At 43.7% G+C, this 25,022-nt stretch overlaps 1 protein-coding gene across 14 annotated transcripts in view; it reads right to left on the bottom strand.

Moving 5' to 3' along the window:
* The window catches only part of LOC138203939 (phosphatidylinositol-binding clathrin assembly protein), an 83,138-nt gene that overhangs the window by 20,634 nt on the left and 37,482 nt on the right, over nucleotides 1–25,022 (bottom strand). For 5 of the 14 annotated variants that reach the window (XR_011178751.1, XR_011178752.1, XM_069158959.1 and 2 more), the window contains exons 5-14: nucleotides 24,145–24,238; nucleotides 23,401–23,512; nucleotides 22,218–22,324; nucleotides 19,806–19,847; nucleotides 17,434–17,454; nucleotides 14,739–14,824; nucleotides 14,416–14,542; nucleotides 8,686–8,819; nucleotides 6,538–6,638; nucleotides 3,266–3,373 (exon numbers count right to left, since the gene is read on the bottom strand). Coding sequence is in view for 12 of the 14 variants with exons in the window: in XM_069158959.1 (XP_069015060.1) it covers nucleotides 3,266–3,373; nucleotides 6,538–6,638; nucleotides 8,686–8,819; nucleotides 14,416–14,542; nucleotides 14,739–14,824; nucleotides 17,434–17,454; nucleotides 19,806–19,847; nucleotides 22,218–22,324; nucleotides 23,401–23,512; nucleotides 24,145–24,238 (932 nt within the window). In the remaining 2 variants the exon portion in view is untranslated. The remainder of the gene's footprint in view (nucleotides 1–3,265; nucleotides 3,374–6,537; nucleotides 6,639–8,685; nucleotides 8,820–14,415; nucleotides 14,543–14,738; nucleotides 14,825–17,433; nucleotides 17,455–19,805; nucleotides 19,848–22,217; nucleotides 22,325–23,400; nucleotides 23,513–24,144; nucleotides 24,239–25,022) is intronic. The other 9 variants (XM_069158960.1, XM_069158969.1, XM_069158964.1 and 6 more) reach the window with 6 other exon arrangements.

Below are 25,022 nucleotides of genomic sequence, written 5' to 3'. Positions count from 1 at the left end.
TTTTTAGCATTACGATCAGGACACTCAGTTAGATGAGACTGTGATTTAATTCTAACATAACCCTATTAACCAATCTTTTACGCATGACGGGTCACAATCGAGTGACACGCTGCTCCCGGTAAGGACAAGATGTGCGTTTCATCTCCTCTCCTTGTATTTCATCGTGCGCCGCGAACAGTTCAAATTCAATTCAGACTTGTCCTGTGTAAGAAATGTAATTAGATCCATTCGAGGAAGATTACAATAAAGGGGACTCGGGTGTAACTGCAGTTTGTAGGAAAGCGTCATTAGTTTACTGATAACTTCTAAAGGTTTTAATGAATTTTACTTTCCCATGTTAAGAATAGAAGAAAACTGAACGTGAGCAAAGACTAAGAACAAAAACAGGTTATTTTATACTGAAATCTGAAGTGACCACAAAAAAACAAAAGAGGAAAGACTAAACTAAAATAAATAACATCAGCAATGTTCCAGTGAACATGATAAATTACAAACCAAATGGCATTCTGGGTAGAAAGATGAAAAGAAATGACTGCAGGGATTCTCAAAAATACATTTAAATATGGTAGAAAATAGAAATGAATGATGGGAAAAGTCAGGAGACATTACGACTTTGCAGAGGATCAGGTAAGCTTTAGGAATAAAGACACAAATTGTTCGCTGCCCTCCAGAAAAATCAAATCCCCCCCCCCCAAAAAAAACCCCCCAAAACAGAACACTCAATACACCAAAGCACAAATACAGTCAAAGGAGGACACACACACACAAAAAAACTCAGCTAAAAAATGCAGACCTTGGAGGAAAAAGAAAGGACTTTGAATTGAGGGGAGGATGGATGAAGGGAGGAGGAGAGGAGGAGGGGAGGGGGGAGCAGATGGAAAGGAGTTGCCTGGGTGATTCTTGCCTTCTGAAGTGTGATGGGGCGATGGTGAGGCAGAGACAGAGAGAGAGAGAGATGAAATGAGGAGGGCGGAGAGGGAGCCGGAGGAGGAAGGTGGGCACGGTGCGAACAACAACAACAACAACAACAACAACAACAACAAAACAGACAAGCAGACGCAGACAGATTGGGATGAAACGAAATGACAGAGGACGTGCGTTGTCAACGCATAGAAACGCGTTGACAACGCACGGGGTGTGAACACGGGGAAACAGAGACATACAGTACACACACACACACACACACACACACACACACACACACACACACACACACACACACACACACACACACACACACAAAGAGGGATTTTTTTTTTTTTTCTGTCTGAGATGCTGCCAGTTGCCCAGATGGTGTATTTGGTAGTTGTAGTGGCAGCTTTCGACACAAGCGGCTATTAATAGAAAAGAAGTTAGTCTGTCCAAAGCCGGGCAGGGACCGAGCCGCACTGCCGGAGCCACAAGCCTTCGACTGTTAAATCTGAGGAGAAGAGGCGGAGGGCGGGCGGGTGGGGTTACACCAGATTAGAGCGAGCCGGAAATCAGCGGCCCCTGAACTCCCATCGGCACTTTTTTTTGGGGGGGGGGGGGGGGGGGGGGGGGGGGGGGGGAACAAAAACAAAAGAAAAACAGCTTCACGCCGGCAAATGTTTCGGAGAGGCGACGCTACAGCTCCCGATAATGTGACAGTAATACGTTGCAAGAACAATCGTGTTTTTGGCGAGAAGATGACTTAAATTTAGGATAATTCTGTTCCGATCGAGTCACGGTAACGAGTGCGAACGCAGCAGCTGCTCGATTGATCCCGGCGAACGTCCGGTGATGCCGATCGACGGGAGCTGTCGCGGCCAAAACGAGCTCAGCAACGGGAAATGAGTTTGGACCTAAAATAATAGTTTGAGTGAGACCTCACTTGGTTGTTGTTGTTGTTGTTGTTATTGTTGTTCGAAAAGCACTAAAAGAATGAAAATTTTAAGTATAAAAGCGTTGCTTTGAAGACTATCCTTGATTCTCCACTGAAACTTGAATTAATTTCAAATAAACTCATCAAAGTCAAACTCCGGAGCTCCCGCGGTTTAAACCGACAGCTCCCTCTGAACCTCCTCCTCCCCTTTATGATGAAAATAGTCTTCAGATGACCTCCGCAGGTAGTCGCTCTTATCTGCGGCGCCTTCTCCGGAGCTGTCGATAACTCGGCGTGCCCTTAAAATTATATGCTTCGCAGGGAGCGTCTGGGGACTCGAAGACGGGGTTGAGAGGCCCCGAGATTGATTGCGTCAGTTGCTGAGAGGTTAAAAGAAAATAGAGCTAATAGGAGGGGCTCGGAGCCAAAGTCTGAGACCTGCAACACTTAAGAGCCGTCGGTCTGAAGCCGTTACCATAAGAGGCAGGAAAACAAACACACACAGGGCGAGAGGGCGAGGTCGCTGGAGAGCTCCTACACGTTCAAGGCTATTAGACGTCATTTCTTACAGTGTATTCTAGGAGTTACATTAAAATGATCAAAGACTTATAAGCCGCTAACGATCCCTTTGCCTTTTACGACTTTAAAGTATCCTGTTAAAGTAAAGAAGTAACTAAAACAAGAGCAGTTCTGTAACATAAATAGAAAAAAGTAAGGAATATTACACATTTTTGCTTATGTTTGTTGATTTGTGCAGGAACCCTGTAAGAGAAGACGAGACGGCTGAGAAAAAACAGATCTGGGATCAGTTAACTTTCAACCAAAACAAATGATATGAAATCCTTAAAGGCCCTGAAAACTTATTTTCTCAAACTGCTTCTTACTATTCATAAAAATTCTGTCTCTTTATGGATTATTGTGCAGGAAAAAAAAAACAATTCCATGCACCAATCAGGAGTTAGCAAAATTTAAATCCGATCACAATTGTTGGTTTCTTAGCATCTCTTGCTAATCAAATCTCATCAAAACACTGACAGTCCTAAAGAAGCAGATATTAGTTGATGAGTGTTTTTTTGTTACAATAACCTGGAAACCAAGTTTTCAGGGGCTTTAAATTCGTACCCAAATTGAAAAAAAAAAAAAATCAACCCACTTTGAAGTTAAAAGATCCCTCATTTTTGGAGATCCTGTCCTGTTAGTGTTACCGTCATCACAAGAAGCCAAACAACAGGCCGCGAGACAGAGCGAGAAAAAGCTACGCCCAGCGGCAGGAAACAACCGCAGGGTTGCTGGAACTGGTCAGAGTGGGTTAGTGAAATGCTACGCTTGCGCTGCCAGCAAAAAGCCAAGACGGTTTTAGTTTTCAGTCTGCCTGGACAGTCAAGACAGAAAAAGGGCTTCTATTTTTTTTTTTTTTTTTACCGGCTGCAGGTTGTGGGCCGTTGTTGTTACTGGGTGCGGCCTTACTCCCAAACACGGCATCGAAATCTATGGCCGGGGCGGTCTGCTGCAGAGGCTGGCTCTCCAGTCCTGAGGAATGCAGTTAAATACGACTGATTAAGGCCCTTGTTGCTTTTTAAGCTACGTAAGACAGCAGCTTCATCTGACACACGTTCACACAGGAAAACGGCTGCGGATGCAAAACATCAGGCTGTTTTTTTTTTGTTGTTGTTTTTTTTTCCCCAAGGAAACGAAGTCGTGGCTTTCGCTCGAAGGAAGGATCCCACTACCTCCGGCTAAAAAAAACTAATCCCATTAGATTTAGGAACATGGACATTTACAGTCCTCGGTGAACCGCCATTGTTGTTGCTTAGTAACTTGGGATTCTGCGGAGGCTGCCGGGGGAATGTCAGGCTTCCAGAGGAGCGCTAAGCCCGCGCACGAGGAAATCCACTGATGCACCTTTTGTTTTTTTGTCTTCATCCGTATCCCTGTTGAGGATTAAGCTTTTTGTAGCCCCGGAGAGAGAATGTCTTTCCACGGCGCAAGAACACGGTCGACAATTCACCAGAAAACGCCACGGTGCTTATTAATAGACAAGATGTGGCTGACGTCGACCGACCGACCTCAGAAAACAAGAGAGGATGCCGTTTAAAGGAATATTCTACGACCTCCGGGAGAACCCTTTTTTTTTCCCCCGATGAGACTCTAAGCCACCTGGCGCTCGCAGTTACAAGTTCTGCCGCATCGCAAGTTTTAATAACCGTCATGACGAAACAAATCGGGACATTTCGGGAAGCGAGGCTCATTCGTGAGTTCGATGATGAGCTTGATACCAAACTCTCACGTCCGCCCGTTATATATTTGAAGCTACAGCCGGCGGCTCGTTAGCTCAGCCGAGGTCAAAGACCGGAAACATTGCGGTGACATGGTCACCTGCTTCTGTCCGACCTCTGGATTCTGTGACGGCGTTTTGTGAACTCTGTGATTTGGTCACTCTTCCTTGATTTTTTTTTTTTTTTTTATTATTTTATTTTTTTATGCTTCTTGTGTTAAATACCTTCTTCTGTTTTTTTGGGGTTATTCCCTACTTTGTCGTGTTGCGGCCCCCCGATAAAAGTAGTTTGCGTTGTCTCAGGTGTGAAAAAGAACAATAATTCCCATAATTATTGTGGATCTACATTTCACATTTAATTCTTATAATTGGCATTTTTTTTCTCCCTGAAAGACCAGGATCGTAGACGTCGGTTGTAGCGATATACCGTCGTGAGTCTGCACGGGGTGTTTTATTGTGAAAATTCCCCGGATTCTCGACGCCGCTTCCGCGTCCGACTTCCTGTCCTGCTGATTCCATCAAAAATAGACTTTACGCTTGTATTTTTTTTTTTTTTTTTTTTTTAGCAAAGTGTAGCGGAGAGGCGCCTCTTAAACACTTCGCTGTGCGTCTGATGGACTCACAAGCATCGTCTTGACCGCGTCAGAGCTGGAACGCAGAGTAGTCGGTATCAAACCATAAAGGTAAAATAATCCAGCACCTCTAAAACGCACTATTATTATGTTACTATCTCGTACGTCTGCTCGTCGTAGCCTGACATTTACCGGGCAGTCGTCTCCGCCAGAAAGTTTCAAACTACTCTGTAACCAAGCAAAAATACATCCTCCCGATCAGTGGATTGTCCTTTTGTGCCACTTCTGATCAAAATAAAAGTAGTGGGGATAGTTATCGGAGTTCCCGTTTCTGAGTCCCCGGTAATGTAAAGGGCTGATTTCTAAGCTAAGGAGTAGCTCAAACTGTGAAATCTGGCCAAACTCTCTCTGAATGGCTTCAGTATAATCCTCTGTCGTAAAGCCTTTAATTCTCCGCACCGACCGAGCCTCCAGATGCATCTTTGTGCTACATTTTGATTCGAGACAGCCGATTGCGAGCCCGAAATGTCAACCCCTCTTTTTTTTTTTCTTCTTCTTCTTCTTCTTCTTCTTCTTCTTCCTCCTCCGGCAGTAAGCAGGGCTGGTGCTGAGCAGCATGTGGAAGTCTACTGTATGTGTTCGGTGGCTCAGCAATTTGTGCCGCCGCCGCATTTTCCACACTGACAAAACAAGGGAACGAGGCGAGGGGGTTGGGGGGGGGGGGGGGGGGGGGGGGGGGGGGGGGTTGGATCTCAGCTGACATTTCCTGCGACTGCTTTATTGAGCCCGCTCGGAGTTACGGGATTTGTGACTACACAAATACGGTGTGCTTTTACAGTGGGAAGAAAGAAAAAAAAAAACACCTGCACACACAACTTGTTTAACGCGTCGAGGCGAGACGCCGGCTGGGTCATGCAACATTAGTCTCTGAGGGGAAAAAATAAAAAAATAAGGTGTGGTGTGGCGGTGGGGGGGGTGGATGGATGGTGGGACGGACGGATGGGCAGACAGGTGAAAGACTGGCCCAGAGGGGAAAACTCTCAAGAGACAAATTCACTTGTGTACAAGTGTGTGTGTGTGTGTGTGTGTGGGAGGGGGGGGTTATTTGCATGTCTGGGGGCCTGCTGGTGCCTTCGTATAAATGTAAATGCAAATGTTTGTGCAGGTTGCTCCAGTGTTTCCCACACCAAACGACACCAACGGGAAAAACATACGGACGTACTCGTAGAGCCGCAGTTACGTCCAGTGACTACTATTCATTTCGTTCCCGTGCTCCCCGTTTCATTTCAGCTCCTTGTGAGAGTCGCTCGTGCATTTGTCCCGTCACTGAAAGTGGCTCTAATTCCTCTGCGTCTGTGCTCTGCTGCCGGTTGGGGGTGGGGTGGGGGGTGTCTGTGTTGTAATGAAGGGCGGGGCCTCACAAACAGGAAGCGCAGCAGAACGGGGGGAGGACGCAGGTGAATGTTACTGGAGGTGATGAACTACACTCGTTACGTGACTGTGAACCAAAAAAAAAAAAAAGCACAACAAAAGCCCAAAGTTAAGCTATCGATGAACAAACCTCGATCCCCAAGTGCCGAAACCACTTTTTAAACGCACCCTCCCTGTATGTACTGAAAGTAGCGGGGATGCTAATGGCTAATGCTAGCAAGCGTCCTCTGGATGTCGGGGGAGGGGGGGGGGGGGGTGATGACGACCCATCCCGCCCTCCCAAGGCTGTCTGGCTTGAGGAGAAACACTGTGCTCTGTGTGTGTGTGTGTGTGTGTGTGTGTGTGTGTGTGTGTGTGTGTGTGTGTGTGTGTGTGTGTGTGTGTGTGTGTGTGCGCGCGTTGTGCAGGTAACGTACCTCCCCAGGCACTGTTGGCGGTGGAGATGGAAGGATTGCTCTGCACAGCGGGGATGAAGGCCGGCTGAAGATCAAACAGGTCAGTGTTCAGGTTGGGCACACTGTGGGGAGGAGGAGGAGGAGGAGGAGGAGGAGAGAGGTGGTGAGGAAGGAGGGAAGCAGTAAGAGAAAGAGGAGGAGAGAGGACGAAAAAACAGAATAAGTTAAGGAGAAAGAGAATAGCGAGGAAGACAGAGGGAGACGGTGCATTAATATTTAATCAATCGGGCTTAAATAGCGAAAAGCCACCACTAAAAATGTTCGTTTGTCACGGATAAAGATTAATCCTCGCTCTCTGAAGGCCTGTAAAAACTTCCACAGAGCAATAAAACAGTTAGGAGCAGTAAATTCAGAGCGCGTTACAATGTGTGCACGTCGAGTCTCAAATGCTGCTCCGATTATCAAGAATAAATAGTCTTCCGACTATTCTGTTACAGCTGGAGTCCGTCGGGGATGCGATACAAAGGATTTGGCGTTATTGATCTGAAACAGCCCGCAGAGATTTTAAAACGCAAACTGAATTCATTCAGATCCAGTCGGACGTCTCTGGAACAGACCGAAAGCTGCTTTTCAGAACATGAACTATTTCTGCTGGACTTTCTTTATTCTAGGAAAGAACAATAAACACCTTATTGTTTAAGTGCATTTTTCATGCATATATACCATCAGTAAGAGGCTTTAGGGACGCATTCTGCAGCACGACAGCCAAACACACACACACACACTCTCACACACACACACACTCTCACACACACACACACACACACACACACACACACACAACGTCCTGCGACAGACGGCGTTTTATTGCGAAAGGTTCTCGCGGAAACACCTGATTCTGATCGGTTCGTCAAAAAGCGCAGCTGCGAAACACCGGACGGTTTTACATGCTGCAAGGGCTGATGGGAAGGAGAAGGAGCCGAGGAGGAGGGTCCGAGAGAGCGAAGCGGTAGCAGATAACAGATTTGATAATCGATCGTGAAGCTTCAGCGGATAATTGTCATACAAATAATTGCGAATGACGATTGAATTGTCTTTTTCTGTGCATTTTTTAGAGCACAAGTCTAATGATAGTTTGAAAACACACTTCATAATGAAGTGGAGTGATTTATCACCATTTGCACAAGGTACAATGGCACCATTGTTCAGGTGTATATATATTGTGTATATGTGTTTTTAAGCTGTATTTATGTCCGTTTCTGTGTTTGTACATTGAGAGAGGAAGTTGCAACCGCAGTCAAAATACTTGTACGTGTAAATGTACCTGGCCGATAAAGCTGATTCTGATTTTAGGCTTTGTAAACAAAAACTGCACCAGGTAGATGTCATATAAATTATCCCAAGAAATCACTGCCTATTACAGGCACCAGAATCGTTGGGCGCAACGAGATGGTGTCATTAAAGAAAAAACAGTCAAACCTCAAATGGTGCAAAACAACGCTAAAATATTGACGGAAATGTTTCATTTCCGTTAAGTTTCATCCAGCTGTTTTCATACAGATGTATCCAAATGATTTGAATGATTATGCAAAATGACTGCAGTCAGCTCAAATGATCACCATAAGGCGATTATGCAATAACTGTGAGGGGCCTAGTTGTAAGTACCACAGTCAAACTGCTGGACTGATTAAACATCGGTGCTGTCAGACATGCGGGAGAACTGACAAACCCATCTGAAACTGCGACTGTTATATATGTGTGTGTGTGTGTGTGTGTGTGTGTGTGTGTGCGTGTGTGTGTGTGTGTGTGTGTGTGTGTGCGCGCGTGTGCTGCAGCATGACGTCGGATGGCGACCGCACAGGAGACGATTCTGGGGCGTCTTCTTCTTCGATAGAACGACGCAGGTTTGTTTGGCTGCGTTGTAAACAAACACAGCAGCTGCTGTTCTGTCGCAGTTCTGACAAAGTGGCTGCCGAAGGGGTCCATCGACGCTCATTAATCAACCTCTCAAACAAAAGACGCAATTACTATCTAGAAAATTAAAACACTCAGCCAGTTGTCACTTATTAAAACGGTGGACGTCTGACTTTATGAGGAGTAAAAACATTTGGTGGTGTGTGTGTGTGTGTGTATGTGTGTGTGTGTGTGTGTATGTGTGTGTGTGTGTACCTGTTGGCAGACAGCGTGGAGCTGAACAACTCCGGGGTGTGTGTGATGTGGTTGTTGTTGGCGCTGCCTATTGACTGGCTGCTGGGGGAGGCAGAGGGCGGAGTCTGCATGCTGATCTCTTTCAGGCGCTGGTCCTGGAGTGGACACACACACACACACACACACACACACACACACACACACACACACACACACACACACACAGACACAGACACACACGCACACACAAGTGTAAGAAAAACAGCACAATGTGATCAGGAAGACGGCTTTTAAACAGTCACTTCCCATTAAAATGAACAAGAGGTTTTTTTCTTTTCTTTTTCCAGCAAGCACAAATCCTGGAAAGCGACACTTTACGTACGTACAGACTTCAAGGAGGAAACCAACACCCCAAACCCTGAGCTGTCCGGTAACTTCATATTAAAGAGTCCCTTTGAGTCACGTTTTCTCAAGTCATGATGAGTAAAGAGACACAAAGGAGAAAGTTACATGTCTTCGCTTTGGTGCTCGTCAAGTCAGTTCTTGGCTTTCGATGTGAGACTCGAAGCCAGGCCCGCACCCAACTGAATTTCCACAGTAACTTTATTGCTTGTTTTCGGCTGCCAAGGTTGCCTAGCGGTGTGGGATTCAGCACACACAACAATGTAATGATAGGTTATTAGTTTTAGGTACTGTAAAACTAATGAGAATGGCTTACAGTGAGTTTCTTCCTTTTTTTTTTCTTGTTGTGATGCTAAAAACACCTCAAACAGTATTTGAGCGTGTCCTGCAGGTGCTGCAGAAACGCCGACTGTTGTTCTCTCCGGTGACAGATACACAAACATCAGCAAAGTCCGGCCACTGCTACAACTAAACTGAAATACAGTGAAAACAAAACGGCAACGGGGGTTTGATTTTTTTTCATTGTGTGTTGCTGATCTCAGCACATGTAAATAGCTGGGGTATGTTAACTTATTCAAAACTTTATGGTGCATGTGTCTCCCCCCCCCCATACTAAATTACTGTAACAAATTTCAAGAAATTCCTGAACTATCGCGTTCGCCAATGTGAAGGGACAGTGATCTTGACCTCTGACGACCAAAATTGTATCATTTCATCGTTGGTACCGAATGAATGCTTCTGCCAAGTTGCAAAGAAATTCCTTGAAAGCGCTCTTGAGCTATTGCATTCACGAGAAGGGGACAGGCGCATAAGAGAGACATGAGGTCACCTGACCTTGAACCCTTGACCTCTAACCTCTAAACATTTCATCCCTGAGGCCGAGTGAACAATTGCGTCACATTTGAAGAGATTCCATCCAGGTGTTCCTGAGATATCACGTTCACGTGAATGTGTACAATTGAGGTCACGGTGACCTTGACCGTTGACCTTTCACCCCGCCCCCAAAATCTACACAGTTCGTCCGTAGCATCGAGTGAATGTTTTTGCAGAGTTTGAAGAAATTCCCTCATTTTTTTAGATATCTTTTTCACAAGAACCGAGCGAACAGACAAACATAATGCCTCCAGGCATGAAGATGTGAAATGATCAGACTGTGGAATCGTTTGTTTAATATATCAGACAATAGGGTCAATTAAAAGGTTTTTCTCTGGAGTTTAAACCGCAGTTTTATGCTGATTTTGAGGAAGTTGAATTACAGTACATGTATAGCAATAATTCATCATGCAATATTAACACGAGAAAGAATATCGCAAGAACGTTACTTGATAGATTTGAAGAAAAATGGTCGAGGGATATCTCTATATTCAAATCAGGGAGAAATTTGGCTCCGAACCTGAACGTTAAAGCAAATCTATCAAGAAACCAAAGATCCTTAGTTGCACAGCTGAGAACAGGAAACCTCTCTTTGGCCTTTGAAGTTGGCAGACTTAAAAATATCCAAGAGGACGACAGGCTGAATGAATTATGTGATTTAGGAGAAGTTGAGAATGAATCTGTCTTGTCAATATTATTATTAATGTTATGTGGGTTCAACGTCGTGAAGGTCTATTTGTTGAGAAGTTCTTGAAATCGAAAGCTTGGTTTTCACTATGGTTCTTTTCTACCCACCAAAGAGAATTGACAGGGGAGTCGTATTAGGGCCTCGCGTGATGTGAAGCCCTAATACAACTCCCCCGTCAATTCTCTTTCATTCTGCTGATGTTTCCATGACGACTGCTAGTTAAACGAACATTTTCACACTCTCGGGTGAGAAATCCACCTGGTTAGCAGAGTAACAAAAAAACACACACCAGAGGTTATACTAACTTGCTGATCCAAGATCATCACCACCGCAGCAATTTGAAGGTGTTCCCGTATTAAAAAAAAAAAAAGAAGAAAAAATAAAAGACTTTTTTTAAATCTCCCCACCTCCTGCAAACTTTCATTTCTTGCATGAATTTGAATGTTTTGCTTCAGGTTCAGTTCACTTCACGCTAGTAACAGCAGGGACATCTGAGTGTCAGCCCTTTCGTATTCTTCTGGAGCTCCGCATGCTCCTGTGTGACATGTTTTCGCAATCCACATGCAGTTTATCGAACTGTTTTTGTATCCCCCCATAACATCACATTTTTCTTTCCGCTTTAATCATTCTTGCTGTTTTTTATTGCTTATTTCTCTTCTGCTCATATTTCCATCTGCCAAATATTTCCCATAAAATCTTATTATTTGCTGCGAGTGACCTCATACCTCCACAGGGATCAATACATTTGTGTCTTATCATGTGGGAATATGCTGTCGGGGTAAAAAAAAAAAAAAAAAACACTTTCAGAACATGAACTGTTTCTTAGACAAGTGAAGCAATTCACTGCGAGAAAAGTGCCGATTATTATTACGTACGGAGTGTGGAGGGGAAAAAAAGGGAACGCAGCTTTATTTTTTTGTCCGTCATATTTACAGAAGTGTTTATAATTCTCTTCCGAACTTTAAGTATGGAAATGTTCCAATTCACTTTACAACCTCGTCCACCTTTGAAGGATTTTGGACTTTTGAGCGTATTAATAAACGGCGTCTCCCGCTGCAGCGGCATCGGCCAGGGCAGAGTCTTCTTCATTTATATTCCGTCAGCGTAGCGAAGAACAAATGGGAACTGCTGTTATTGTTTGGGCTATGGCCCCAAATGGACAGTAGCTGAGTGTGTAAGTGTTTTTCTTATGTGTGTGTGTGTGTGTGTGTGTGATCTCGAGCCCATATGGACACCAGAGAGCGCAGACAGCTGGACTGGAGTATTTGCACGACCCCTGCTAACCCCGGCTCTCTCTCTCTCTCTCTCTCTCTCTCTCTCTCTCTCTCCTTCTTACTCTGTTATGTTCTCACTCGCGCTGTATCTCGCCTCTCCTCTCTAACTAAACCCAAAGGTAATCAGTGGACCTTGGTAGGAAACAGGGCAACCAAGGGCACCGAGTAAACAGCTCGCTAAAAATCCAATCAAACGCGCGCGCGCGCCGAACACACGCCGGCGAAACGCGTACGCCGCCTAATCTGCCGGGATGTACACACGCTTTCATATACACACCGAGCTCGACAAAGCTCACAGAGATACCGGCAACGCGACGAGACACACTCTATCTTCTCTGCCAGGATGTAAGCATGCTTAACATGCAGGCAGGCAGACAGACAGACAGACATCACACACACACATCACACACACACACTCGCGCTGAGCCGCCGTGTGTGCGTGTGCCCGCGTTGTAGCTTCACTGCTCTTACTCAATTACAGTGTGCTGTTCGGCAGGACTCCCAGGGCCGGAGCAAGAAATGTCAACACACCAGCGAGACTCTTGACCTTTATCCCCAACCGGAGTTCAGAACTCGGCCGAAAACAGCAAAGCTGCCGGACATGTCTATCAGCAGCTTTCGCAGTCGGCCGGGATTCGACGGCAAAAGCTAATTCCAGCACTTTATACATGTTTTTGTGCCAGTTGTGAGAGCTGCATTGAGTAGCTGCAGTCGATTTGCCGTTTGTTCTCGGCCTGTCAGCAGAGGGATGTCATGGTCTTAAATTGAGGGCTGGTTAGACTCGCCATTTTGAGGCAGATTTTTGTGATGCGACTCTTTACAACAGAACTCATCCTCCTGCACGCACACATTACTGCTGTTCTAATCAAATCTGCTGTAATTGAATTAACTTCTTTGCCTTTACCTAATAAGAAGATTGAATTAAGAGGGGCAATCGAAAAGTTACAAGACTGTTCCTGTTGTTCGCGGGGAAGCTACAACCTTCATGAGTAATTATTCCAAGTTACGTCTCTTGATCAACATCAGCACCTGAGTTATAGACATCTATTTGACCACATGTGCGTGCTAAATCTTGCGAGTGAGTGTAGTCGGGAGCTCCGATTGTGTTGTTGTCATTTTGGAGAACCCAGGTTACGATCTTAGCACAGTTCAGGTGGTTTGCAGCGAGTGTTTTCCTTCAGATTCGGTGCTGAAAGTCTGACAACCAGCTAAAAAAAAGGCTAACAAACGGCAAATTTTGCTAAAAAACAAACAAAAAACAGCTAAACAAAGAGCTAATAGCCCTAACAATCAGCTAATTTTGATCGAAAACAACTACACTCAAGGTAACAAACAGTTAACAGTGATACAATCAGCTAACAACTGGCTAATTTTGCTAAAAAAAACAGATAAACCCGAGCTAACAAACAGTTAATAGCACTAACAACCCTCAGACGCCTCAGAAGGTCCCAGTAGAACTCGGCGTTGACAGTCTGACTCCAGGGGGAGCGAATTCACGGTGACACCACCCCGCCGACGTCAAAGAAAACCCACCTGGTTTCCTCCGGACCCGATGCACCTTCTGCCGTCTTGGACAGCGACGTTCTGCCCCTCTTGAAACATTAAAGTCACTCAAAACACCTCAGCTGTTCTCTGCTCAAGTGCATTATAAAATCACAAAGGCATTAATACCAGTGGACACGGAAATGTAGATTTCCTCTGCTCCGTGCGCATCACTGTGTAGTTTCACAACTTTTTGATCAACCCTTGTATATCCAGACTTTATAAAGTGTTTGAGTTATGCATTTGTGACTAGAATTATGACCAAAACCTGAATATTGGTGATCCGGTCTGGCTTCCTTAAGTTCTCAATGTCATGAGTAACAAAAGACAAGAACTAAACTAAAAAAAATAGAGCAAATATAAAAATAACTGCAAGATGCTCCATCGAACAACTGTCATAAAAGACTTTTTATGGGCCCGATGCAAACAAGAAAGTTGACCTTGGTTTTCAGTGTGTGCTCACAAACAAAACAGTGCAAACAAAAAAAAGAAGACATACAGCACGAATATTTACAGAGACATGCAAATAAATAGATAAAAAGTTAACAAGGACAAACAATGAAGTAGTAGAAGAAAACTTTCAACACTTGAAATTATCTTTTTTTTTTTTTTTTTTTATCATCTACAATATAAAATTTTGAGACCCTATTAAGACCTGGCATTAAGATGTGATGTGCTCTATATTTAGATATCCTAAAAGGCTGAAGTAAAATATATGTTCAAGGGGATGGGTTCATGCATTTAAGGCTGTTTATAGGCCTTCGGAAATACTTCTGTGTCTCCAGAGGAAGCTGCAGGAAATCTGAAAAACTGTCTAAAGTGATGTCACTTGAAAAAGCCACCAGGAAAAGCAGACAGCGGCGACTACTTGACCTGCTCCTGCTGCTGCTGCTGCTGCTGCTGCTGCTGCCGCTGCTCCGAGTCTGACCCCCTGACTCACAAGTGATTCTGCCTAAAAGTATAAAAACGTGCTACCTTGAGAGCCTGGAGTCTGGCCTGCTCCTCCTCCAAAGCCTGCTGCTTCTCCTTCTCGTCCATACGGCTGAAGGACATGCCGGTTGAGGAGAGAGACGAGACGGCGCTCGACAGGGTGGATGCTCTGCAGCGCGGGAGACATAGGGGAGGAAGTAGAGCAGATGTGTGTCGTTTTGGGGAAGAACTGAAATACTTGCTCAACTTTGAAAAGAGATTTTTTTTTTTTTTTTTTTTTTTTTTAACTGTGTTTTGGGTGTCGAGCGTTTCAAGAACAAAAAAAAAAAACCTGACGCAACCGACAGGCAATTAAAGAGTTCTACCTGGTGTCTGCATTCAGCTCCTTGGTCTTCTTGCCCTCCAGAGAGGCCAGGTGCTGCTCCAAAGCCTCCAGGAGGCTGCTGGGAGCCTGCGACAGAAATGAGCATGAGAAAAGCCACACACAAAAAAAAAAAAAAAAAAAAAAAGAAGAAAAGAAATTCAGTAATCCGCACAACTTTTTTTGAAAAATATTTTCTGTTTCTCTAATATGCACAAAAAGCCGCCTACACATACAGTTAACACAGACGTACGCACGCACGCGTACACAAACAAAGCACCTAGAGTTAGTTGGTCTCACAGGAAGGTAACAGAGTGCATCAGGCTCCAAGAATAGCCATGGCAACATGCAGCAAACACTCACACTGTTAGCAGGAGACTCAAAGGAGAGAGAGAGAGAACAAAGGAGGAGGTTGAAAAACAAAGAGCAAGGAAAAAGGTGGAGAGCGGAGGAGAGGTTGCGCTTTCTTCTACTAACTTTACGCTGGCAGAGGGCGATCATTTCGAGGCAGTTTCTTCCCTTCGCCATGTTTGTCTTGTTGTCGGGTTTATCTCGGGGCGCCCCTCGCAACCGGGAGGCCCCGTCGCACTTTAACAATGAGGACCGGGATGCCCTCTTTACCTCTGACAGCACGACTCGGCTGCATTTGTTGCACTTGGGGGAATGAGATTACACTCTTTATCTTTTATCCTTGTACGAGAACGGGAAGAGCGAGGCCAAGAGGGTCTAAAAGGTGTTTTGTAGGAGTACGGCAGCTGTTCTGGAGTTAGTGAGCAGGTTACTTCGGGGATTGTTGCTATGCTACTAGAGATAAAACAAATCCAAGTTAAGCTCCAATTCTTCACGTTGAACGACCACAAACTGGATATAAAAGTGTTCGTAGCTTCCAGGTCGGAAACATGAGACCGATGCAGAAGCGCCTTAAGGTGCAATACCACCGAGTGCCACTAGAGGTCGGCTCCAAAAAGCCTCCGGCTCCATAGACTCCCATTCAACTTCTCTCATCAAATTTAAAGTCAATAAAATTCATAAAGGAGTTATTTATTATCTTATTTGTTTTTTTGGTGGCTCATCTAAAAATAATCCCATCATTAATTTGAAAATAAGCTTCAAGAAGCCGTGTTACTTTTTTTTTCAGAGGGGGTCTGTTTGATTGACAGGCCTGCGGTGCAGTCAGGTTACGGCTGTCAGTGGGCGGGACTTTGTATCGGCAGGTTTCCAATCGGATCGAGTCAAAATATCCCCCCCCCCCCCAAATATGGTCACTTCCTGCTCCAAAGCACTCCGAACTAGCAAAGATGGCGCCGGCCAAAATCCGAACTCAAGGGCTTCACGACGTCCGTTCACGAACCGACGGATGACATCACTGTCGGTTGCCGCTTGTGCTTGTTAAGTACCTCATTAATGCTCCAAACACCAGAGGAAACAAGAGGGCAGAAGCGAGCCAGACAGCCGCATTAAGTGTACAACTTCTTCACATCTACAAGTTTAACACACAGGAGAAAGAAAATAGTTCAATACTCTTTTGGCTGAGGAGAGAGGAAGAGGAGGAGGAGGAGGAGGAGGAGGGGGGCGATTCTTCCACTGTGAAAATATGACAACGTCATGTCTGTCTCTCCATCCGCAAGAATGCAACGTGCGCCGTCAGTGAGGCTGCAGACATGCACACAAGAAAACGCGCGCGCGCGCGCACACACACACATCTGGGAGGCGTTTTTGGCTTCTGAGTCCGCGGCTTGCCAGACGCTGGGTTGATGCCAAACTGTTGCCCTGGTTGTTAAAGAAACAGCATCTCGCAGAAAGAGAAAGAGGCCATGTTTGACTGCCAGCCGGTTTAAATAGGTGAAAAACAAGACTTGGTGTATGCCTGGTCAATATTAGCTCTGACATGCATACACTCACACTCTCACTCTCACACACACACACACACACACACACACACACACACACTCAGCAGGGTGTCTGTTGACTGTCTTCCTTTGTCACACATTGTACTTCTAATGTCGAGATACTTGATTGATCTAACTTTGGAAGGCAGGAAGGTAAAAGAAAAAGCATCACAAAAACACAAAAAGAAAAAAAAAAAAAGAAAAGGGAGAGAATCCCCTCTTTCTGCTCTCTCGTGTTTCCTTTCTTGACGGTGATTAAACGGTAGTGCTCGGGTCATTCACTATTAAAGCACCTCCGCCATGCATGTTGAGGCGATGATGTCGTGCATGACAAATACGAAATAAACAACATCTAAAGGAAGAAGGATGGAATTCAAATGAGCGAGTCGAAAACCCGGCGCAGAGATTCTTTCATGCAGATGAAGACGGAGGGGCGGAGGGGTGAAGCCTCATTTTCTATTCATGAGGTTTCATGGCCTTTTGCTTGTTCTGCCAGAGCTCCCTGTGTGTGTGTGTGTGTGTGTGTGTGTGTGTGTGTGTGCGTGCGCGTGTGCGTGTGTGAAAGCTACAAGCGAGCCACCTGAGGCCGGCACACACACACACACACACTGTACCGAGTCGACAGCGGTGGAAAGAAGAAAGGAAGAACATGCCTTCGGGTGCTCGGCGTGTGTCCGTTTGCACACACACACACACACACACAAGCACATACTGGGAGCAGGTATGATGCTCATGCAAAAAGGGGGGCGGGGCGGGGGGTTAAGCAGGTTGGAGGGGGGTAAGCAGTACAGTATGCAACCCACCACCTACAATGTATGATCCTTTTGTTTTCTGCGACAGAGGAAGGGAGAAGAAAAAAAAAAATAAAGGTCTATTTAACGACCACAGTTAACTGTGTGGCTTCACCGTGAGTTCAACACCCACACAGTCGATCCACATGCTGTTAGCTTGCAGCTTTACACTAACGATTTTTCAGTAATGCATGACCAAGGTCACGTTCCACCGAGGCCGTAAAATGTTCCCATTGTGCGTCTGAGCGTGGGGGGGGCTTTTTTTTTTTTTTTCTTTTTTATCTTTCTTCAGGCAGAAAAGCATCCAAAAGTTGTCAACTATGTGACAAAGTAACTGTAGTTTCACAAACCGCGAGCCTCATTAGGGCCGCAGCGAAGGATTATTTTATTATAGATAAATCTGTCAGTAAGGGAGGGGGCAATCGAAAAACGTTCCCCCCCTCCTGATTCCAATACCTGAATGAATAAACACTGAGTTCATACTAAGAGTCATAGTCCTGATATTTCAACTCTCTTTGGCAGTAAATAAATTTGGCTGCCGACTGTGGCTGCGTAGCGGGGACAACGACACCGACCAAGAAACTAGATTACATTCGGATCAATCACATAATGAGACGTGTAATGTAATAAGTAAGTACTGCGGCAGTCTGAAAACAGACTTATTACTTTGATCAGTTATTCTATGAAATACCCCCCCCCAAAAAAAAAAAACTGTTTAAAAAAGACAAAGTCAAAAACCATGCTCGCCGATTTGTGCAGCACAGAAGTGCCGTTGGCATGCTAACATGCTAAGGTTTTGGTATATTGTTAATCATCTTAATCCTATTAGATAATTAGCAATGAACACAAAGTACAGTTATTGGATATGTTGTGCACGTTTTATAACCTGTATATTGGATTTACGAAAATTGGGACCCCACGATGGGGCTACGCAAGTTAAGATATCGCGTTGATTACAATTCAATCCTCGAGGGATCATGAATGTTTCCACCAAATTTCATTCCAATCCAACCGATAATTGCTGAGACGAACAGACCTGAAAGACAAGATCCATGCTACTAGCTTCGCTTAAAATCAAAATTTCCGAGACCTTAAGGTGGTGTCGTTAAACGGCCTGTTGTAAACAATCATTCGTCCAACAACAACTGAATTTTAGCTTACAGTGATATGAATTGAAGTTGAGCATCGTATTGTCACTTTTTAGAAGCTGGAACCAGCAAACATTTGCATTTCTGCTGTAAAAATAATTTTAACGAGCAAAAAACATTTGCTGATCAATCAATTGTTTGTGTCCCAAAATAATGAATGGGACTATTTATAGATAACCAAATAAAGGTTTGCGCTATCATTCAATAAAAAAATTTGAATTGTGAGGATTTTTTTTGGGGCTTTTTTTCCTGTTTTATATCAGTGGAAACTTTATATCTTTGAGATTTGAACTGTTGGTCCAACAAAACAAAACATTTAAAGACAACACCAACGGCAGTATTGCACATCAATTAATTAAGACACCCAACAGACAAATTGATAATGAACAATCGTTAGTCGCTGCCCTGTTGCTGATTCGTTTCGGTCCACTGAACCCAAAGACACGGCTTCTATTTTTCATTTAGAAACAAACAAATTCACAAATAACAGAATTAAACTGAAAATTGAAATGTCTGTTTATCATAAGATTTATTTTTCCCCCAGTGCGAAACTGTGAACCTGCCCAATATAGAAAATCTACAACATCTTTGAGGTCCACCCATAAACCATGAGGAGGATAAAAAAAAGAAAAAAAGAAAAACAGGCTTCAAGCAATTTCACTGAATTCAAAATTAGATTAAAAGGAAACTTTCTCCTTAACAATTAAAAAGAGAAATCATGAAGTCTATCCCCTTGCAGTGTTTTTCAAGCCCTTTGTTGTTGCAATTATCCTTATTTTCGTCGACTCAAGGTCTAAAGTTTATTGTTCGCCTTTGCTCGGGGTTTTCAGAAGAACAACATGATGGAACCCGCATCGGGCCTGCTGATGGCGCAGCGTTTAAAAGCCCGGCAACTTCACGCACCTGTTGTTGAATCTATAATGAGCGTTTTGTGAAAGTGAAAGCAGGAAAGAAAAAAGAAAAGAAAAAATCAATCAAACCAGAGGAGAGTTGCCTAGATTCAAAGACCAGGTTAGACGAGATGGTTTTAGGAAAGAAGAACGAGTGAACGGGAAAGAATGAGTGGACGGTTTTGGTAAGGGGGGGGGGGGAGCACAGGTATACGCAGGGAGGGGTTTAAGGTGTGAGTTGACGGATGAGGGCGTAGACGGAGCAATGAAAGCACATGTACTCCTGAAGGAAAAGGCCTGAAAGAAGGATAAGATCAGTAGAGAAAGAGGTGGAAGGTGAGATGTACACTGACCTGTGAGAGATCTGGGATGTCACCCTGATCTATTCCAACTTGCTGTCGTCAAAAACAAACAAATCAACAAAATAAAAAAAAAAATTAAAAGAGGGGGGAGGGAGGGGGAGAAAGATAGGTGGGATAAAATGGAGAAAAAAAAAAAAAATAGAAGAGCAGGAAAAATAAAAAAAGATGAGAAAAGAACAAAAAATAAAACGGGAGTCATTACTTCATGCAGCGGCAGCGTCAACATAAACGACAACAGAAATAAACAGGAAAAAGTTTTTCGACATATGGGATTGGTCGGACGGACCGACCAATCCCCACAGTGAGTGACGATGATGACTGCACAGTGATAAATGTGTCGGACCAATGAGGGAGAGAAGGCGTGAAGGGATGGGCGTGATGACGCTGAACACATTGATAAAAGGACGGTTTACTCGTCACCAAAAGAAAAACAAAAAACATCTCCAAAAGACTAACGACTCGGACAGAGAACATCTGTGGGGACACGTTGACTTCTCAGGACACAGATAAACAACATTAGAGCCTAAACTATTTTCATTATCGGCGACATAAGCGTGTTCTCTCGTAAACAGTTGTCATAAACTTCTTTATCATCAGAATTTTATCAGAAAATAGGAGGAACGGTTGATAAAAGTGAGCTGCTTCTCCTGTGGAGATGCTTCTCTCGACTCTGCTGTGGTTTTTTTGTTGTTGTTGTCTGTGGTTGTCTGAATATTCTTTGAGCTGTTATAAATCAGATAATTACCAAACAAAATATCAGGGACACTATTTTTTTTCTTTGGACAGACCAGGTGAATCCAGTTCAACGGATTTCAGTGATTAAACTTCAGCCACTGAGCGAAAGAGATTGAAATAGCAACAACAGGCTCTTTTTCGCGACAAACATTTTGACACGTCACAATAAAACAACACTAACTGACAGTTTATTTAACTGTTTACGTGTTTCCTCAATTTTATGGTTCACTGGGACACTTGAATGGAGTTACAGTCGTAACTCCAGTGTTTTTTCTACTACGAGTCAAAATGTTTGCTGTGGAAAAGTCCTGGTGCCCCAATATAGAGCCGCCCTGTCATACAAACTTGTATCACTAATATCTGCTCCAAAATAACTCCTCAATGAGGGTTTGTTTTCATTATATCGGCTGCTTTTCATGGAGCTAAGGTGTATTTATAGTCATATTTCTGGTGCCTTTTGAGGCTAATATTACAATTTGTTTACAATCTGTTGCTATTTCTTCATCTATTGAAACAATGTGATATATGCGCAGGTCACATCATCTATTCTTTTTGATTTAAGTCTTTATTTTTTATCAATATAGAAATGGCATTGTGGGCGGAAAAGGAAGTATGGATGTGATATTTTCAAGGTCCCATAATGCCTTCTTGAATTATACTTTGATTATTTTAACAGAGAAGGCTGGTTAATTAAAACTTACATTAATGCGCATGATAAATTAAACTTAAGAGGCCACGAGTAGCAGACCCTGAGCACCACTGTTCAAGATGAAGCAAAAATCTACTGAGAAACCGGTATAATTTATGGATATATTGTTTGCTATATGTCTCATTATACTGTGTGTGTGTACCAACAGCACACGCTGCGAGTTTTTTTTATTTTTTTTATTCTATCTATTAAACAGAGAGAAACGCTTCCACCACGTCCAGGGAGCTCCTGAAAGCCTAATGAGATAAGACCGAGGAATTTGATCGTGACCATTGTTTTATGTACATTAAATGCGGAGAACGTGAAGTAACGTGGGCCGAGCATCCCTGTTTCAAGTCTGCTGAAACAACGGAGGGGAAGGAGCGAGGAGGAAACGGGAGGAGAGGGAGAAAAGAGGGATGATGTGCGGGTGCCGGGCGAAGGGGAGCCCCACGAGTATCCGTCTTTGTCACCGCGCAGAAGGACGAGCAAGGGAGAAGAAAGGATTAGATGGAGGAGTGTGGGGAGCAGAGGGAGAGCGAGCTAACGGAGCGCCTAACCACATCCTCCATCTTAAGGTTATTTTGGGTCTGTATATATATATATATGTATATATATATACATATATATACACACACATGTGTATGTCTGTGTATGGGTGTCTGTGCAGCATATGTGGGGCAGTGAGTGTAAGTCAGGTGTTTAAATGTAGTACAATGTGCAAACCTACGGCAGTCACTTATTAACATGTATTATTTATGCATAAATATTGTGTGTACGTGTTGAAGAGATGTGATCGGCTCCAGAAAGAGAGAAGAAATTCTGAAGTTAAGGGGGAAATTTCAACAGGAGTTGCTCTTCCAAAAGAAATTCTAGGGGGTTAAATTTGACCCCCCAAAAAATACCCTAAATAAAAATTTAAAAAAAGTATATTCCTGACGTGTGTGTATTTATGCAAATATGTAGGTGTGTGTGCGTACCTCGGCCACTTTGAGGAACTCCGACAGCTTCGTCATCCTGTAAAGAAATTTCTTGTAGATGTCCAGCGCATCTTTACACTGGTTCTTCTTCATGTCAAAGTATTTCTCTACAGGAGAGAGAGGAGAGTTTCGGAGGACAAAAAAAACAACACAACAACAAAGATTTAAATGAAGGAGAGGAAAGAAGGGTTAAACAGTCCCTCCAGGAAATCGCGATGGCAATAATTAATGCAAATTCTAGCAATTTTTTTTTTAAATCCGAAAGAAGTCGCTCATGTTTTCATCACCACAACAAACTGTGTGCAGCGGAGGAAACCGCAACGAGCTGAGAAACTGGAAGGAAGTGAGTTTGTGGGAAATGTGGTCTTCACAATAAAATGAAATGCTTGACATCAAAGGAAGCGATTGCAACAAATTAACATGAATTAAACATGTAAAGCTGGTATTTTGACAGCTGGTGCAGTCGTTGTATTCACAGACTGTCTGTTCTATAAAGCTGCGTCACTTTTATGATTTTTTGTTTTTTTTTTTACTTTTTTTTTTAACTTTTAGCCCCATTGCTAACCCTAACCCCAAGTTCAATAATAATTAAAACTAAAATACTTCTGTGATGTGCAGCATGAATATTATTAAAGGAAGTGATTACATATTTATTACTTTATCTGTTAGTTCTTAAATTTTAAAAAAAAAAAATAATATATATATATATATATATATATATATATATATATATTATTTCTGCAACAATTTCTGCAATATTCATCGCAATTTTTGAAAAAGAGTCGCCACAAAAAAAAATTCAACATTTTTGATCGCAACAATCACCAAAAAACTCTACGACATCCTGGAGGTGGCGGTTAAATGAAGGGAAAAAGAGGCAGGAACAATTAGAACATGATCGTGCGGAGACAAACAGCAGCACTCGGCAGCTACATGACAGCCTGTCAAAACCCACTCTGCTGCCGTGACAACCACACTGTGCGCACATATGTGTGTGTGTGTGTGTGTGTGTGCTGCTGCTGCGGGTTGTGTTTATTTATCTGCCAGACGTTGCACAAACTGAAGCTGTACTTCCACCTCATCATTTCTGACACGTCTCGGGGTGAGTGCATCGATTGTGTTACGTAACCGTGTGTGTGTGTGTGTGTGTGTGTGTGTGTGTGTGTGTGTGTGTGTGCGTTACCCAGTAGGTTGATGACCCCTTCGTTGTAAGCAGCAAACAGCCTGATGGAGTCTTTAAAGAGCAGCATGAAGGCTGAGTTGATCACTCCGTTGGTCAGCTCGTTCGGGTTGGCCTGTAGACGGGAGAGCGAGAAGGTAAAGGACACATCTGGAAAACCAAACATCTCTTTTCAAATATCTGCAAACATCTTTTTTTTTCTTTTTTTTTTTCTAAATACCAGCAGCGAATGCATCACCACACGGCGAGCGAATGTCTCTTTAGTTTTAGGTGGGAAAAAACATCACGTCCAAATAACACAGGCAGACAGACGGAGTCGCAGCCGACACACACACACACACACACACACACACACACACACACACACACACACACACACACACACACACACACACACACACACACACCAATGAGAAACTTCCATCACCATCCATTTTTATCACTCTTTGAAGCTTGCTGGCACAAACCACAATGCACCCACCATTTTCAGCAACCCCCCCACACCCTCACTTCTCCCCTCCACACACACACAGTCTCTCACACACACACACACACACACACACACACACACACACAAATGTAGAATCTGTCGCCATAATGTCCTTCTTACACTTTAAACTTTGCAAACTGTTGTTTCAATTTACATTTTGATTGGAAAGCGACTCCATCACAACTCTGGACAAGTGTGCACAATGACTGACACACACACACATGACACACACACAAACGCGCACACACACTGAGTACCTGGAAATCCAGCAGAGCGTCCAGCTGGTTCTGGATAATGGGCAGCGTCTTGATCAGCTTCTCTGTGTTCATGGTACGCATCACGCCATCAATCCTGACAACACGCACACACGCATACACACACACACACACAATTATAATGTGCACCATGCTGAGAAAAATTCGTATGCAAATTTTCATGCAAGTTAGGAAGAGTCACACAAAAACGTAATGAAGAGACGATGCGAACTAGGACAAAGTAGAGCGGTGTTTTGCATCCTAAAGCTTCCTCAGGAAGTCGTTGCAGATTGTTGAGGTGAAAAGCAAAACACAATGCTCCAAATAAATGAGACTCGTCTCATCCGGACAACAACAACACAGATTCAGTGTCAGATTAAGTGGGTGGACTTTCTAAAATTGAAATGAGCTTCCGAACACAACCTCCGGCGAGGCTCCATCATCATCAGCTGATGCATTAAAATATCACATGGAATTTTCATACACTGCCATTAAAGGAATTGTTTTATAGTTTGAGAAATACGCTTATCCATACTATTGCTAAGAGTTAGATCAGAATATCAATACCACTGGCATGTCTGTATGGTAAATATGAAAGTACAGCTTAGCTGCCTGTTAGGTTAGCTTAGCATAAAGACTGGGAAAAAGGAGGAAAGCAGCCAGCTTGGCTGTCTATTGGTCAAAAAAAAAAAAAAAAAAAAAATCTATCAGCACCTCTAAAGCTTATTAATTCACATATTGCGTTGTTTGTTTAATCCAACAAAAAATTGTTAGCAATATCAGCAGCTGCCTGCCAACACCATGACGAAGACTCGCCCTCCGGATTTATGCTAAGCTAACCAGAAGCTAGTTATAGCCCTTTGTTTACACAGTGTTTTCCT

Source organism: Embiotoca jacksoni, unplaced genomic scaffold (assembly GCF_022577435.1).
Source record: "Embiotoca jacksoni isolate LCO1_2020_lvr unplaced genomic scaffold, fEmbJac1.0.p SCAF_24, whole genome shotgun sequence".
Classification (NCBI taxonomy): Eukaryota; Metazoa; Chordata; class Actinopteri; family Embiotocidae; genus Embiotoca; species Embiotoca jacksoni.
This window is presented reverse-complemented; position numbering and strand designations above follow the sequence as displayed.